Genomic DNA, 17218 nt, shown 5'->3' on the forward strand with positions numbered 1-17218 from the left:
TGTGACTGTATTGCTTGAGTATCCTCATAGCACTGGGCAGACTTCCGTTCCAGCATGAACTGAGCTCAGGGTAAAAGATAGTCCTATATTAGGACACAGACTAACTGGGAACAGTACCTTTTCTACTTGTTCCAAAAACCCATCCCAAGATGTTGTATACCTTATCAACTGAGAAGACGTCTCCCAAATTAAGCTCTTAAACTGGCCTAATTGAACATTTACACAAGCATATACATAAATAAGGTAATTAGATATTTGTCTCCTCATATCACAAGCAGCTCACCTTAACACTGAATATTTTTAAACATTAAAATAAAGAAAATATGATCTTGGAACTGCCAACAATCAAAAATGTACAGAAGTATAAGAAACACAAACACAATGTTTCTGATTTTAAAACAATACCTTTTTAACTCTTCCAGACCATTTGTAATTTCTGCTAATCAGGCCATTCCAGCACTTTTGAAAAACATGTGTTTTGATTTCTCTCCCTCCAGAGAAGTCTGCTGTATAAATTCTCGGAATAGGCTCCATATGCTGAACTGTCCTTCAGCCAGTATCTTTCAATGAGAAGTAAAGAGGTCACATGAGTTCATTAATCTATTAGAATCTGTGCCAATATTTACAAAACATGCACATTAATTACAAACCGTTAGTCATGTGTACTGGGATATATGTGACAACTTGCAGTGTGTGTTTGTTCTTAAAAAATCTGAACTCTTTTGGAAAAATATTTTTAAAAAAGTGAATTTTGTATTTGTAAAATGTGTTAACCTGCTTACTCAATGTAGTATTTGCCCTGAGGAACTATATTCAACCCAATCCAGTAAACAACCTCATTCACTACATGACCTTAGTTCATTTGCCTAGCACCATCCATCCCAAGCACTGCATGAGGCAGGAATCCTCGTGCGGTGGGGGAAATAGTCTCTAATTACATGATCACATACTATCACAGTGTACGTGCACAAGAGGGCAACCTTCATTCTGGCATTTCCTCACTTTTGAGTGATTGACTTTGCAACCTTAGCACTAGATTTTTTTTGTATGTGAGATTATATGGGATGTTATAAGGAAAAGATATAGGATGTGGGGGAAACATGCAAACAAAACCATGGTGTAGATCAGTAGTTTAGCTGAAAACTTGTAGTACTCTTGTGCCAGTATTCATTGGAGAAAAAAATAAAACTAATACTACATCTTGTGAGGCAGCTACGGAGTCCATGTACTTAGCCCACTCATGAAAATCTGATATGTTCCCCTTTGCTGTTATAACACCTCTTCGAGGTCAAGGGACCAACAATCTTCCAATTAGTAGAGACTAAACAGCTCCCTATGCTGGAGATTCGCAAAAAGAAAAGGAGGACTTGTGGCACCTTAGAGACTAACCAATTTATTTGAGAAGCTCATGCTCAAATAAATTGGTTAGTCTCTAAGGTGCCACAAGTCCTCCTTTTCTTTTTGCGAATACAGACTAACACGGCTGCTACTCTGAAACCTATGCTGGAGATTGTATCTCACTAGATGAAAATATTTTTCACATTCTTATTTTCCTTGCAGGAAATCATAAAATGTATTATTGACACAGATACTTATTTCATTTAAACTAAAAGTCTACTCTTAAAAGTGAGTCTACACAAGATGTATCATAGGGGTTGTCTCTCAATGACGCCATAACAGATACTTGGCTTATGAGAAAAAGATGATCTATTCTGAATGATACTCTGCAAACTCACCGTGAAAGTCATGTTGAACTCTGTCACTGCTTATTACCAGTAATAGAGGCTGCAGACAAAATTATGCCCTCAGACACCTGCACAGCCCTCTTAGTCTCCAGTAAGGTGATGCAGTTATAATTTGGCCTGCTGTCTCTGCCATACCTTCTAATGCTGTGACCTTATCAGCTCTCACAACCCAGGCAGCATAGGATCCACACTCAGATGAGAGAGAAATCCAAATCTGTCAGAAATTTGGGGACTTGGACAAATTTGTGTATCAAGCACTTGACCTCACACATGCTGCCAACATGGGTGCTCTTATACTATGGTGATGTGCAGTACCAGTGTATAACCTCTAAGGCAGGGATCTCAAACTCAAATCACCATGAGGGCCACATGAGGACTAGTACATTGGCCTGAGGGCCACATCACTGAAACCTTTTCATACAATATAAAAGCTCCCCACACCTCTGTCCCGCCCCGGCCCGCCCCTTCCATGAGACCCCGCCCCTGCCCCACCTCTTCCCACCCCTTCTCTGCCCAAATTCCAACCCCTTCCTCCAAAGTCCCCACCCCAACTCTGCCCCCTCCCTGCCCCTATTCCAACCCCTTCCTCAAATTCCTGCCCCTTCTCCGTCTCCTCCCGAGCGCACCATGTCCCCGCTCCTCCCCCCTCCTTCCTGGAAAGTCCTAAGCACCGCCAAACAGCTGTTTGGCAGTGGAAAGCGCTGGGAGGTAGGCAGAGGAGTGGGGACACGGAGCGCTGGGGGTGAAGGGAGTTTGGCTGCCGGTGGAGTCAGCGTCTGTGGCGGGCCACAGGAAATAACTCTGCGGGCCGCATGTTTGAGACCCCTGCTCTAAGGTATATGGGAGTTGTAGGAAGCCCTTTGAGTTTTAAAAAGACCTTCTGAGCCAATCAGTGATTAGATTTAGACTGTCATGTGACCTGTTTTGGGCACTGGTACACAGTGGATGCAGTTTGTTGTTTCTGTCATTTTCATTAAATCTCTTAACATGCTTACCAGTGCCTCAGCCAAAATAAATATTCCCTCTAGCTGTTCTTATGAGGCTTAAGGAGCATGTTGATGAGTGTGAGACTCTAGATTTTCAAACTGAAAAACTGACAGCTAGGATAGTCTATTTTGGTGCAGTCAGGGAGGCCAGCACAGGAGCATTTATAACAGTGGGAAGAGCAGTGTAAAGGGTGCCCACTCATCCCTCCTCAGCCATGTAACATCCAGATCTCCCTTCACCACAAATCCTCCCCCATTTCAAAATAAATCTGGAGCCAAGAACTACAGAAAAGGAATATGTTAGAATGGTAGGAAACAATATCTACGCTTCAATCTTTTGTCCCATCCCAACATCATTACTGAAGTTTCAGCTCCATAGCGGGAGGCCCAGCTTTTATTTTAAGATTCTGTAGCAATGCAGATTTATTGTCCTCATTCCTTCTGAGTTTTTTGTGCTATATTCTGTGCATTTGTCTTTTGCTCATTTTCTACTCTAATCTCCTCTAATGCTCCCTTCTTCCATCCGTAATTCTCACGCTTCTAATATTTAGTTACTTAACCTTTATACGCTTTACATGCTGTACAAACATTTCCTCCTCACTCTCTCCGCTGCCCCTATTCACCCTCTTGTTTGGTTTTAGGGCTGGTTTACGCTTGAAATTTAGATTGACGTACTTACATGGCTCAGAGGTGTACAAATCTCCCATGCCTTAGTGCTGTAGCTATGCCAAACTAACTCCTGCTGTAGACACAGCTACGTTGAGAAAAGAATGGTTCTGTGACCTAGTGACCAGGCTTTCTATTGTTTCCCATCCTCCTGTGTCTCTCCAAATGCTAATGTCAGCAGCATGGGCACAATCACTGCCTGAATGTGGTGCTGATGCAGTTGAGTTCCTATAGGCTTGCCAGCAACACTACTACTTCCTGAAATCAGAGTAAGGCTCTGAATTTGACTAACCTGCAGTAATTCTGCTTCTTGGCAGCTAGTGCAGGTAATCTGGCTATACAGTTCACAAAAATCCAGGACAAAACATGTATAACTGACAGGAACATCCAGACAGATCCTGACAAAGTGGATGTTCTGGGTTTGTCGAGACACAATCATCCCAAAGCAAAGGATATACGTGAGCTGTGCAGCTGCCTGCTGCCATGGAGGGGCTGGGAAGTGCACCTAGCAACATGGCAAGGGATGAAGGGAAAGGGACATAGCAGAGAAGGGAAAAAAATGTGACCTGATGCTGAGATGTTTTGCTTATTTTTCTAGATAGAAAATGCAGTAAGTTTTAATGTATAAAACTCTGTTCCAATTTTAGTGTGCATCAGCTAAAATAACTTCACCTAGTACTAGGGGATAAATGGAATTATTCTGAAAGTTTATCATGGACAAAGGTGGCTCACCAAGCAAGCTACTAGAATAGGGATGCATTTTAGTGTTCAGAAAACAATTTTCATGTGAAGTATTTTTTCTCTAACACACAAATATGGTACTAAAAAAATAAAAGACAAAAACAAAAACCAACCCCAACCCTTCCACCCAAGAGAATGAATCTATCAAATTTCTGCTCTTCAAAGCATTATAAAATTAAGAGAAGAAATGAGAATTTGGTTTAAGGTGTGGTTGTGGCAATACGTATCTTGCCTAAAAGAGTAAAAACAACTATTGTGCATAGTTTCTATTAAGGAAAGAGTACTAATAAAAAATATGTATGAGAATCCAAGTAACTGCTGTTTATAGTTCATATTTTACTAAGTTGTAAAAATTCTTTTTAATATTGCTTTCAACTGTGCTCTGTATGTCACAAAACTACATAAATCCACTCTTTCCTCTTCATTCTATCTGATAAAACCCTCACTGGAGCTTTTGATCGTTCTGCACATTGGATATTGCAGCTTCTTTTCTCTGGCATTCCTCACTCATCCTCCTCTTTCACTCCACTGCAAAAAAACCACTCCAACTTTACCAGATATTATGGCCCTACACTCAAGAAACCATTACCCCAGCAAATTCTCGGGTTGCATGACCACCCTATTCCTGCTGCCAGTAATGCTACTGGTTTACCAAGTGTCTTAAAAGGTACTCTTCCTTCAACAAGGTTTTAGTTCAGCTGCCAGTAGCAGAGATCCCTTATTTTCAGTGACTATCTTTCCAGCAGGAGGTACCAGAGCTTCTTTTTCTGTTATAAAAGTTTAGCTCTTGTATAATACATTTTCCTTCCCCCTCCCTCCAAGCCCCATGATAAACCATTTTCTATTAGAACAAACAACATTACCTTTCCAGCTCCCCCAAGAAACCAGCAAGTGTACAGGGCTGAATTGTTGCTTATCCAGACTATTGTCTTGGAGACAGGCTTGCTACATCTACTAAATTAGTAGAAAGAATAGAGCTGGAAGATAGGTTGTTTTGCAGTCGCAGATCTCCTTGGGGTATGAAGTGCTGGGATAACTTCAGAACGGCCCACACCCTAGAAGTCAGCCCAGGCAGCTGATGATCAAGCAGTTCAGAGCCACATGCTCTACTACACTTGCTTGCCTTTCTGTGCAGCAATAGGAAAGGAAGAGGCAGGAGGTTTTGGTTCCTGTTTGTCCCCCCGCCTCCCCACAACTGATCTATTCAGATAAATTGTCATGGTTACTAAATTCATACACCAAGGAAACGAACAGCACGCTCAGGGAGCTTTTGAATAAAAAAGCCAAATCCCATCTGAGCCTGGGAGAGATTTAAGTTGCAGTGTTTTTTTTATCTCCTCTGAAATATACCAGCCCACCTAAGGGACCTTCTCCTAAGGTGTTATTGCCTTCCTGGTGTTCTTAGCTTGATTTCTTATATAAAAGTATTATTAGTTTAAGAAGGCAACCAATATATTTGACAAACTGAACACTTATGGCTGCAAACACTTAGCTTTCTCCAGATGATGTAATCTTATCTAGTCTATTTAAATTTTTGATAACTGTGGTTCAAAACTGAAAAACCACATTTTCTGATGATTAAAATTCCATCAGAACTAATGGTTGGTGGTTCCTTTATTAAAAGACCCTGCACATTCAAATCCGGTTCACTTTTGGTTTGCACTGACCTATATATCATTCCAATACAAAGTACACCTTAAATCATTATTTGAACAGGGACTTGTCAGATCCCACTCTTTTATAGGTCTCCTGGACCTCCCTCTCTTCAGAAAAACTTGTAAGCAGAGAGCAATGACTTCCAGCAGACTTTTCTTCTGCAGACTTAATGGTGTTTCATACCACTGCTTTTTCAGAAGCAAGTACAGCTGTAATTTTAAGTGAATTTATTCCACCCTCCTGGAGAGCATGCGTGCGTGTAAGTAGTTTGTTGGAATTTGCAACTGCAATCATGTTTGCAGTTTATAAGCCCTCTAGTGGCATATCAATAACCTATACCTTCCAATAATCAAACAAGCCCATTGGCTGAAAATGTGAAGTTAATTTATGCTACTGTCTTTACAGGGGACCTCTCTAGTACTTGGCTGCTCAGACGCATGACTCAGTCCAAGTCTTCTAGAGACACCCAGTCTGCATCCTTAACACTAAATGCTGTGATTATTACATGCAACAGGGTACACTTTTTAAATGAACTGTGGTTGCTGCATGCATACTTGAGCATGACATGCAGCTCAGCAAATGTGTATCTAATTGCTGCACACCCAAAAGCGTGACAGACCGAGTCCCAAAGAAGGGAACTGCAACAATTATCCTGAAAAGTATACAGTGCACCTACTGAAGAAAAAAGAATTCTCTTGACAACTTTAAGAATCTTTCTTCATAATGAGAGGAATTTGATGCAAACCTAAATATACAACTATATGCATAACAGGCATTATGCAAGAAAAGCCTCACACCATGGCAGATAAATAGCATTTATTAAGATCAAAATCTCAAATATTAAATGACATTAAGGCATTTAGTATTCAGTTACCGTTTATAGTACAGTAAAGAGGATTTTTTTCTTTGATACAAGACCACAAACCTGTACAAAAAATGTTTTCCAACATGGGAGAGTGGCTTGTTTTTTTCCCCCAATGTCCCGTAATTCATACAATAAAATCCACATGGTAAACGCCAACAAGCCATAACATTCAGAAAGTCACTATCAGTAGGAGAGCTCCACGCAAACACCCTGATCTCCTGTAAAGATATACACGAGGAGGACTACAACAGACGCACACCGGGCTGAACTGAGAACACATACTGGTATTGTAACCACTTGTTCTTTCACTTTGAATTTGTCTAGACTAGGTGTGTAGTCCTTTTTGCACTATCATTTACAAGCGTCACGTGTTGCTACCTTCTCTACCCTTAACTTTGAGCTAGTTAGTCAAAATCACAGAGCCAGAAACTTACTCTGATTTCAGGCAATAGTGTTACTAGCAAGCCTATAGAAACTCAGCTGCATCACCACCACATGCAGGCTGTTTAACTCGAGTTAAAACAGGACCAAAAGCCTCAGGCTTTGTCTCCACTAGCACTTCTGCTGGTAAAACTTTTGTTGGTCAGGGATGTGGAATAAAACCCAAACCCCTGACCAACATAAGTTTTACCAACAAAAGCACCGGTGTGGACAGCGCTATGTCTGTGGGACGCTCTCCTGCCAACATAGCTACCGCTGCTCGTGGGGGTGAGTTAATTATGCCAGCGAGAGAGCTCTCTCCCATCATCATAGAGTGGCTATGCTCTTACAGCAGTGCAGCAGCAGTACAGCTGTGCAGCTATAAGGTCAATAGTGTAGACATAGCTCTCTCCTGGCGACAAAGAGCAGCTACACTGCTTACCTTACAACAGCGCGGTTGTAGCAGCACAGCCATACCGTTGTAAGGTGTGCAGTGTAGACATAGCCTAGGTCTAGACAAATCCTTTGATATAATTGTGTTATGTTCCCTTTCTGCATTTGTAGACGAACAAATCAAGAAGGCTTTATTTAAAGGGAGTTTATTTTAAATGAACTATGCTGTCAAGTGATTAACCACTTTTAATATTTTTATTCCATTGGAATGAGAACTTCAGGAAATGGTCACAATATCAGAGGATTCACTAACAGAATTTTACTATATTCTTACTGTAGAGTAAAACAATATAAATTAACACTGCATATTTCACTATTCTTTTCAGCATTCGACAGTTAGAAACCAAATAGGCTTTTTAAAAGTTCAATATAGAAAAGTCACTCTTATCTTCCCTTTAAGGCAAGTTTTTGTTTGTGAAGAAAAATGTAATACCAGAATAATCTCTGGATAAACATCTGTGCTCACGTTTAATAGTTAGGAAATTGTCCTTTCATAAAATGTTCCACTCTGACAAGAGGAAAAAGCTATTAAGAGAAAGATGTTGACCCAAATTGCACTGTATTAAAAGGTGAAGTTTCCATGTATCAAAGTCCATTATTCATCATCTTTAGAACCCGTTTTGCTTAACTATAAAAGACAAAGAAAAAATGTTCAGACACATTGCATTTATTAGGAATCAGGAACTATATTTCTATTTTACACTACATACAGGTCCTATTCAGTTAGCACAAACTCATCAACCTAATGCATCAAAAAGTTCAAATGACTCATAAAACTAATCGTTTATAGCTTTTATACATTTGACTCATTGTCATCTGAATTTAAGACTCTGCTTTCCCATTTTTATGAACTATTTTACATCCAAAACGGTATATTCTACAGTTAATCTTAGAACCAGTGTAGTTAATCTTAGAACCAGTTTAAGCTTCATTAAAGACATTAGGTGAAGTTATGAATGTTTCCATTTAATAAGAAAAGGCTGATACCAGTCCACAAACACATTTTGAAAAGTAAAACAGATTCAGTTCTTAAAAGTATCCCACACATTTCTGCAACAAATTGTCATGAGTGGATTATTTAGAGTTTAAAAACCTTGATAGGGCCCATTTGCTGTAGTTTCAACACTATGCTCGGAGGTATGCTCACAATAGGTCATACCAGTGTTCAATCAAATATGTTTTGTTATAAAGTAGAACTTGTTAAAAATAGCAATGTTAATTTATATTCCGCAGAAGAATGGTGGAAATGGCCAATGGAGGAACTAACAGACTAATGACAAACGGAGGAACTAACAGACCAATATTGTCTGTTTCCTTGTACTCCCCATTCTGCCTGTATCCATCTGTCTCTTGTCTTATAGTTAGATTATAAGCTCTTTGGGGCAGGGACTATCTTTTTTTTTTGTTCTGTTAGTACATCCCCTAGCACAGTGGGATTCTGATCCTAGGTGCTCCAGTAGTACAAATAAATAATTGATATTGATTAGGCCGGGGAAAAAAGTTCTTTGTGGGGAGAGGAAGGCAGAAGGTGCAGGCATGCAGGAGACAACGTGGGGCTAGTGCTTAGGAGAAACGCAGTTGCTGAAGTGGCTCCTTGCTTCTATTTATCCAGGTCCCTGAAAATCCTGGCTGCATCCCTATTAGTTGCCCATGTGAAGTCAGCACATTCAGCGCATTCTGGAATTCACAGCTAAATTACATACTGAAAGTTCTCACCTCAAAAACTTCATTTGAAATGCTCAAAAGATAAACTCTGAGTTTAAAGGAGGAATGTAAGACAGTTAATGCTTTCACATGGGATATATCTTAAGTTTCAGAAGAAATATGTATTTTTAAAGTCTTATAAGGGATTATCCTTAGGCTCTATAGCGAAATGGGTAACCATAATCACTAATTCTTGCAGATTTTTTTTTAAAACGATTTCTAAAATTTGAAAATACTTACATGCTGGATGTATACAGAAAATCATCAGAGACCACAGTCAAATCCAAATGTTGTTAGGAAGAAAAGCAAAAAGACAGATTAAATATAATTTATCATTACATCTGCAGAAAAACAATGTTCTTATGCAATAATTTCACAGCTGTAACAGTCATGTTACCTTAATTACATCCACCCAGTTCCATCCTCGAGGAAGCTCCCCTTTGTGATCTATAGAAGAAGCAGTGTTTATTTTCAGCTCTCAGACTACAACAGCTAGACTCTAGCAAGATGTCATATCTTTAAAAGCTGAACTCTCATATTACTGGTCTGGCCAACACAATATCCAACAAGAGAATGCATGGAAAGCAAGGAACTCGCAGTCCTAACTTGAGGCAGGTGTAGTGTGCAACTCTGCAAACTTCCCCAGTCAGGAATTGAGGTGAATAAGCTATGCCAGTCAGTTTCTGCTTCAGGCTGCTGTCACTGGTGAAAAATTGTTTGGTAGCTTTATGAGCTGAGCAAGTGAAAACTGGGGTGAGACCCAATTCATTCTCACTCATGACCCAAGTTGTATCTGAACCCGTCTTTGAAGGTACAAAACTATCCCAAACACACTGTACCATTTTCAAGACTATATTGCACAAACCTGTTTTGTCTGCTAGCTTTCGTTTCTGGGTTTTGGACAACTGCTCCTTTTTGTGACTTTTCTTACTTGATGGAGCTACTTCATGAGTTCCAATTGAGATGTTATTGCCTACAGATGTCTGAGAAATATAAAAAGTATAATTTAAATGCCTCTCCAATAGTGACTGAGCTGGCAGTTGATACCTAGGTATCACCCTGATGGGTAAATTCCAAATGTTTGATTTCTTATCGAGACCTCCCAAATGTTTTAAATTACATTAGTACTGAAAGATACCTGTGCTTTATCACACAACAACCATGATCACAGTTCTCAGCAATAATTTAAAAGTAGTACTAATATTTCTTATGTGCTTACTGTGGTAGCTAGACTAATTACTTCCATAACCCCTGCAACTGCATATGTCCTGACTACTACTTAGTGGGGATAGAAGTGGTTCCCTGTTGGTGTTGCCAGTACCACTCACCAGTTTAAAAGATCAGTGAAATGAGTTAGAAGTGTGGATCGGACTCCCTACATGCTCATACAATTCTTTATTCACAGCACAAATATACAATGCCACAAGGGCTATTTATAATGCTGCTTGTATAGTAGAGCCAAAATGGAAAGGCAGAGAGAGAGTCCACAGAAGGAACCTGTGTGATTCTAGCATTGAAAGACAGTATGATTGTACAATCGTTTCCAAGGAAGGTTTCAGTAATGTGTTTGAGCAAAACATTGTCACTTTAAGCAGAGCTAAAATTCCAGTTTCAAAGTCAAACATGAACTAACTCTGCAAAAACTAACTTTTTCAACTAACTTGGTCAGTTTATTTTCAAACCGAGGGCAGGTCTACACTTAAAACACTGCATCGGCACAGCTATACTGATGCAACACTTTAATGAAGATGTTCTATCCTGATGGGAGAGAGCTCTTCCATCTGCACAGTAATCCACCTTCCCGAGAGGCGATAGAAATGTTGATGGGAGAAGCTCTTTCTCTGACACAGCACTGTCTATCCCGGAAGTTAGGTCGGTATAACTGTGTCACTTGGAGTGTGGATTTTTCATACCCTTGACTTAGTTATACCAATTCAAGGCTCTGTCTACACTGGCACCCCACTGAATGGCAAAAGTTTTAATGACTGAAAGCTCCGGTGTGGGAGCCGCACTCCAGGCAATGAAGCTACTACCCCTTGTTGGAGGTGGTTTTATTTTGTCGGTGACTACACAACACACCTTACAGTGTTACAGCGGCAGAGCTGCGCCGTTGTAAGTTGAGCAGTGTAAACACAGGGCTTGTCTACACTACCGGCCAGATCGATGGACAGCAATTGATCCAGCAGGGGGTTGATTTATCATGTCTAGTATAGACGTGATAAATCAACTGCCGATCGCTCTAGCATCGACTCCAGTACTACACCTCAACGAGAAGGGCAAGGGGAATCGACAGGAGACACACCACAGTGAAGACACCGTGGTAAGTAGATCTAAGTATGTCTCCTTCCACTACATTATTCACATAGCTGAAGTTGCTTAACTTAGATCGATCCCCATCCCCGTAGTATAGACCAGCCCTTAGTCTGTAGTGTAGACCTTAGAGTTTGAACTCTGTTAAATTCAAGGCTCTTGGGATGCCTAAAAACAAAGGCCCTTTGTTTGTTTTCAAAAAAGAGTACATTTACTGCTCATCAAAAAGAAAACAGATTGACAGTCATGGAGTGTGAAAACTCTTATTAACACACACAAAAAAACCCTCAGGTACAGTACAGGACAAAAGCACCATTTAGTTCTCATGCCCATTTGATCCTTGGCCTCTTCAGTAAGGTGGATAAAAGATCTGAATTACTTCCAGAAGGTGGTAGTTGTATTTCCAATATTGACACTTGTCCAAAAGGAACCATCATGAGACCACCAATTCGCTATATTCTGGCCACTACTAAAGTATGTGGATTTAAATCTAGTCATCTAGCAGCTAAGGTTCAATATCTTATAACAAATACCATTAGCCACTCGTCCCAGTCTCAAACCTTTCCTACCTACATTTAGCTTCTTGCTTTCCCAGGCCCTCTACAGAGAAAAACTACATCAATGGGGGCCCAAAACTAGAGGCTTCTCAAATACAAAAGAGAATAACAGCGAGCATGGAAAATTTGAATAGGAGGCTGGATAATATGAAGGATAAAGCTTCAAATTTTTCTGGCTCAAGTGGAAGCTCTCAGGAGTCAGAACACCTATGACAGGATAATTCTAATGTAGTTCTGAACAAAAATTATAGATGAAGCAGATAAAAAGTGGTGCATAAGTGCTTTCTAGAAACACTTTCATCAAGTTTCTCACTCCAGGTGAAATGCTGCTTTAATAGATCGGGTTAAAAGTGAAGGTCCCCACTCAAGCCAACTTGATGGAATCACTTTGAGCAGAGTTAATGTGCTTGGCATGTGCTTCATGTTCTAAACTACTGAGCCATTTAAAGTAGAATCAAGAAGTGTCATTTAACAAAATTTAATATTTTTATTTCCATCACTAAATAATTTCATTGATTGGTTGTGTCTGCTATTCCTTCCCTCACTCTTCTCGTCAAATATTTAATTGTTCAGAGCACAAGCATAGCCTATCCATTCTAGAGACTTTCTTCATGCTGCAAGTCAAAACCCACATCGGCTCTCATTAACTGTGTCTTGAACTAGTTCTGTAGTCACCATTGGATATAAATTGGCTGTGTTAGATTAGGGAGTGTTTCTAATCACTGCTTCTCTCTCATTTCTCTTCCAGAAATTTTTTGGTAAGGTGGCTGAACACCAAATAAACTTCCAGGTTACAGCCACAGAGCTGTGCTACACTTCCTTTCATCTACTTTTTTCTAGCCACTATCTTGGTGACATAGCATACTGGCTTGCACCTCACAGACATGCTCCAGAAGTTTTCTGTAGCAATGTGAGGTGTTTAAATATATAGTAACTAAACATTCTATTCCCTTTGTTGTATTAAAAAAAGTTCATATTTAGAGAAACTATTTATAAAACTAAAATAGATCAAAACGCAAGTTATAGACTTACCACAATATGAACGGGTTGATTTTCCATGAACAATTCTTTATTATCTTTGGCATATTCAAAAAGTGTGTATGTCATGGCAGTTCCAAGATTAACTTCAACTTCTTCCATTAATTTATCCAATATACTTTGTTTTATAGCTAAAGATCTAAAAGAGACCATAAAATCGAATTACAGGCCCAAAGAATTCAAGAATTTTGTAAGAGAAAGACCACATGTAAAACGAAAGAGGAAGTAACTGAAATACTTACATGGTGTTGTTGAAGAAAGCATTCATGGATATGTTTGGAGCTGTCTGTGGGTATGTTTCTGGCCATGAAATTTCTATTAGGAAGGCTTTGGGATCGCCATTTTCACCTATCTGAAAGGAGGTAAAACATTTTAAAATGGGAAGCCTCAGTCTGTTATCAAACCTTAGAGACAAGGTGGGTGAGGTAATGTCTTTTTATTGCACCAACTTCTGTTGATGAGAGAGACAAGCTTTCCAACTGACACAGAAGCTCTTCCTCTCAGAACTGAAAAAGAGCTTCTGTGTAGGTCAAAAGCTTGTCTCTCTCATCAACAGAAGTTGGTGCAATAAAAGATATTACCTCACCTGCGTTGTCTCTCTAATATCCTGGGACCAACACAGATACAAAAACACTGCATCAAACCTTAGTGTCGTTTAGTATGTGAATCTTTCATTTGACTTTGTTTACCCAGGTTATGTTTAAGGCTATGGCTATTCACAATAACTAACCATCAAACTATGCTTGAAAAAACATTACTGATAGTCATTTTAAATTTAGATATACAATAGCATAACCTGTACTCCTCAAACTTTTGACAAAACTCAATAGATGTTTAAAATTTCTATAAAAAGGCTTGTGCAAATTTAAATATTTTCTGTCAGTGTTTGCAATCCAAATATTTTAGCATTCTGCATGAGAACCAGAAAATGAAACCTGCTTTCTCTTCACTGTCTAATCTAAATAAAAACCAAGCAGCATAATGATGGGGAAAAAACATATGTTTTAGTGACCTTTGATGTCATAAGTAATGGGTAAGATTTTTAAGACTTATTAAATTGCAATAATTGTCTCTAGGGATGGGAGGCAATAAAGACAAACTAACAAGCCAGCTAATAAAAATTGTTCATCTAAGCTCATCATACTCAGGCAACTCCTAAGGGAAAGCCTTGTCCACATTTAAAGCTTGCATTACTTTAACTAAAGGTGTCATTTAAAACAGATTTCATTAAACCTGCATAAATCCTTCTGTGGCCACTTATTTCAGTTTCTGTGGTGTATTCCTATACATGCTTCCACCGGGGTTTTCGCTGGCCTAACTATATTGATTTTAAAAGCACTAAGTAAAAGTGTGAAAGTTTTTTTTTTTCTTGTGGACAAGGCCTATTCTTTTCAGGGCATGCTGCAAGGCTAACTCTGGCTTTGTTGGATCTATGTGGAAGGAGCAAGAGAAGGGGCAGAAAAGATTATGTAAAGAGGATTGTGAGCAGTAGGAACCTAATATACTCAATATTAAATATAGTTTATATTTACATTGACTCAGTTTCAAATTTCTTCATAGTAAGCTTTTCGGGAGTGATGTGTTGCATGTTGCCACTATTTGAGAAATCTTTGTCATGTCTTCTTTTGGTCTTATTTTATAATTAACTAATCAATGTGCTGGGCAGTACACTAACTATGTTCAAGAGAACAGCAGACTAATCCTTTCAACTCTATTCCACTGACTTTCTACCTAATGAAAAGTATAGCCAGATCCGATGCTGTCAGATTATTCTTTCTATTATAATGGATTGGTTTTCTTTGCCTTTCAGTAAAGATTCAGCAACATTATTGCATTCACTTGACACTTTCAGTTTTGAAAGTTACACAAGATTTTTTTTTAAATGTCATGATCTATTTTCAATATACCTTGTGTGTCATAATAATTAGTGAAGGACCCAAACCTGCAAACACTTACAGACATACTTAACTATACTCTTGTGAGAAAAGTCAGCTGGACTATTCATGTGAGTAAAATGAAAGAAATATGTGTTTGCAGGACTGGAGCACAAGTTATTTACTTAGTCCATCTGTATTAGTTCCCTACAAGTTCAATTACAGTTGTTCAGGTTTTTTCATGACAAATTATACTTTACTTATTCCTCTATTACTACTGATGATTGCTATTGTGATGTTTGCTTCTGTTCAAAAAGGTAACTATCATTACATTTAAGTTTCTCATGGCAAGTTATTTTGAAATTATGTAAAAAGGTACTTAGTGCCTTTATTGCTAAGTAGTTTCAAGAAATACCACCTGTTTCAAGAAAATGCTTTGTAATGGACAATGTGCAGAATAACTTTAAATGAATGATGTATTACATCTAATTAAAGCTTCATGTGGTCTTACCCTATACTGAAAGGAAACAGGACTAAGTTCTTTGAAACACTCATCTCCTTCATAAATAGAACGTAATGCTTCTAGCTCCATCTGAAAAGAACAGATGGAGAAAAAGGTTAGCAATTTCAATCCGATACTGAACTTTGTATAAACAGATGAGCGTCAGCAAAATATACAGAAATCCACATTTTGTTTTTCATTAAAAAAATAAACAAATTAAAATTTAGGCAATAATTGGTCTAGATATCTTGTCTGATAGTTCAATAATCCTATTTTAGGTTAGTGGAACGTGACTTCAGCAAACCTGGCATGCTAGTCTGAATTCAATTTACTTTCTACAAACCCATTACCCATCTTGGCACATTTTACTGAACTCTAGAAGCCTGCTTTTTAAAAAAACAAAACTTTATTCTTAACTTCCCCAAGAAAATACCAAACATCTGTTTCAAGAATGTTTCCATCCTCCCCATATTACTTTCTACAAAACTACAAGAAAGGGATTTTATAAGTGAGAAGGGCCCAGAATATCTATTAACCCCCAAGTAACTATCACAGAATGACAGGTTTCAGAGTAGCAGCCGTGTTAGTCTGTATTTGCAAAAAGAAAAGGAGTACTAGTGGCACCTTAGAGACTAACCAATTTATTTGAGCATAAGCTTTCGTGAGCTACAGTACTCCTTTTCTTATCACAGAATGACTTTCTACAGGGTATTTGCCATTAACAAAATATAACATGCTGTTGGCTGAATTAATACAATCACATATGATATGTACATTGCATATGATCAATGTATTAAAATATTTTTAAGAATTTACCAAGTACAAAGATAACTATATAGGACTATGCCACCCAAGAAACAATTGGATTGATGTAGCATTCAGTTAAAAGTGCAAATGCTCTGAAGCTGACCTGAAGTCTCCCAGACAGACTCTTCGGGGAAAAAAGAGTAAGGAAAAAGTGCACGCCAGAACGCTTTAGGTTACTAGTAGAGGAGGCCGTCGGCTGACTCTTCTTGGAGCGTGTTAGCTAAAACTCTGAGAGGAGACAGGTGTGGTTTCTGCTAACGCTACTGATTTATTTTTGCATCATCTTTCCAAGTTAGGTTTTAAAAACGAGCCCGGGATCCCGGGAGGAGCGGTCAGCGCCGCGATGGGCCGAGCAGGGCGGGCCGGAGACCTCGGCGCCCGGGATCGCGAGGCGAGCAGATCGCGGAGCGAGGGGGCAGCCTCCGTCCCGCAACAGCCCCCACGTTACCGGGCCAGGCAGGGCGGGCAACAGCCCCAGAGACAACCCCCCACCCCCCAGCCAGAGCGCGGTGAGGCTGAGCGGCAGCTGCCGCCGCGGAGAAGCGGGGTCGGTGTCTCACCTCCTGGTCCTCGTTCGCCGCCATGGCCCCGGGCCGGCAGCCCCCGCCTCAGCCTCAGCCCAGGGATTCTCACAGAGTGCAGCAACCGGTACCCGACCCAGAAACCACACGCGAACACAGCGCGCATGCGCAGTCGACCGTCACCACGACCCTCACTGGCTCCCCTAGCCACGCCGGGACTGCTGTGTTGACTCCCTATCTTGCGCTATGATTGGGCTCTCTTCCATAGCATCATCACTCCCGCTCATCAATTGGCTAAATTTTGTGGCCAAGCCTCTTTTCTCTTTCTCTCATTGGCTCCTACGACGGTTCTCGAGACCCAATGTTTGACGTT

At 39.7% G+C, this 17218-nt stretch overlaps 1 protein-coding gene across 1 annotated transcript; it reads right to left on the reverse strand.

Moving 5' to 3' along the window:
- Positions 1–6624: 6624 nt before the first annotated feature.
- Positions 6625–17057, reverse strand: RWDD4 (RWD domain containing 4). The gene is made up of 7 exons (XM_074950079.1): positions 16885–17057; positions 15527–15607; positions 13384–13493; positions 13136–13280; positions 10102–10219; positions 9477–9683; positions 6625–8160 (listed from the first exon to the last, which is right to left on the reverse strand). The coding sequence occupies exons 1-6, from the start codon at positions 16906–16908 to the stop codon at positions 9625–9627; spliced, it is 537 nt and encodes a 178-aa protein (XP_074806180.1). The 5' UTR covers positions 16909–17057; the 3' UTR covers positions 6625–8160; positions 9477–9624.
- Positions 17058–17218: the final 161 nt, after the last annotated feature.

The sequence above is a fragment of the Natator depressus genome, chromosome 4 (assembly GCF_965152275.1).
Source record: "Natator depressus isolate rNatDep1 chromosome 4, rNatDep2.hap1, whole genome shotgun sequence".
NCBI classification, from domain to species: domain Eukaryota; kingdom Metazoa; phylum Chordata; order Testudines; family Cheloniidae; genus Natator; species Natator depressus.

What these genes read in the sequence shown, in the direction of transcription:
- RWDD4 (XM_074950079.1), bottom strand. Translation starts at nt 16,908, where the DNA reads ATGGCGGCGAACGAGGACCAGGAG. An exon ending in GCTTTCTTCAACAACACCAT is followed by an intron (nt 13,281 to 13,383) that starts GTAAGTATTTCA and finishes GGTCTCTTTTAG; the next exon opens with ATCTTTAGCTATAAAACAAA. An exon ending in ATCAACCCGTTCATATTGTG is followed by an intron (nt 10,220 to 13,135) that starts GTAAGTCTATAA and finishes TATATTTCTCAG; the next exon opens with ACATCTGTAGGCAATAACAT.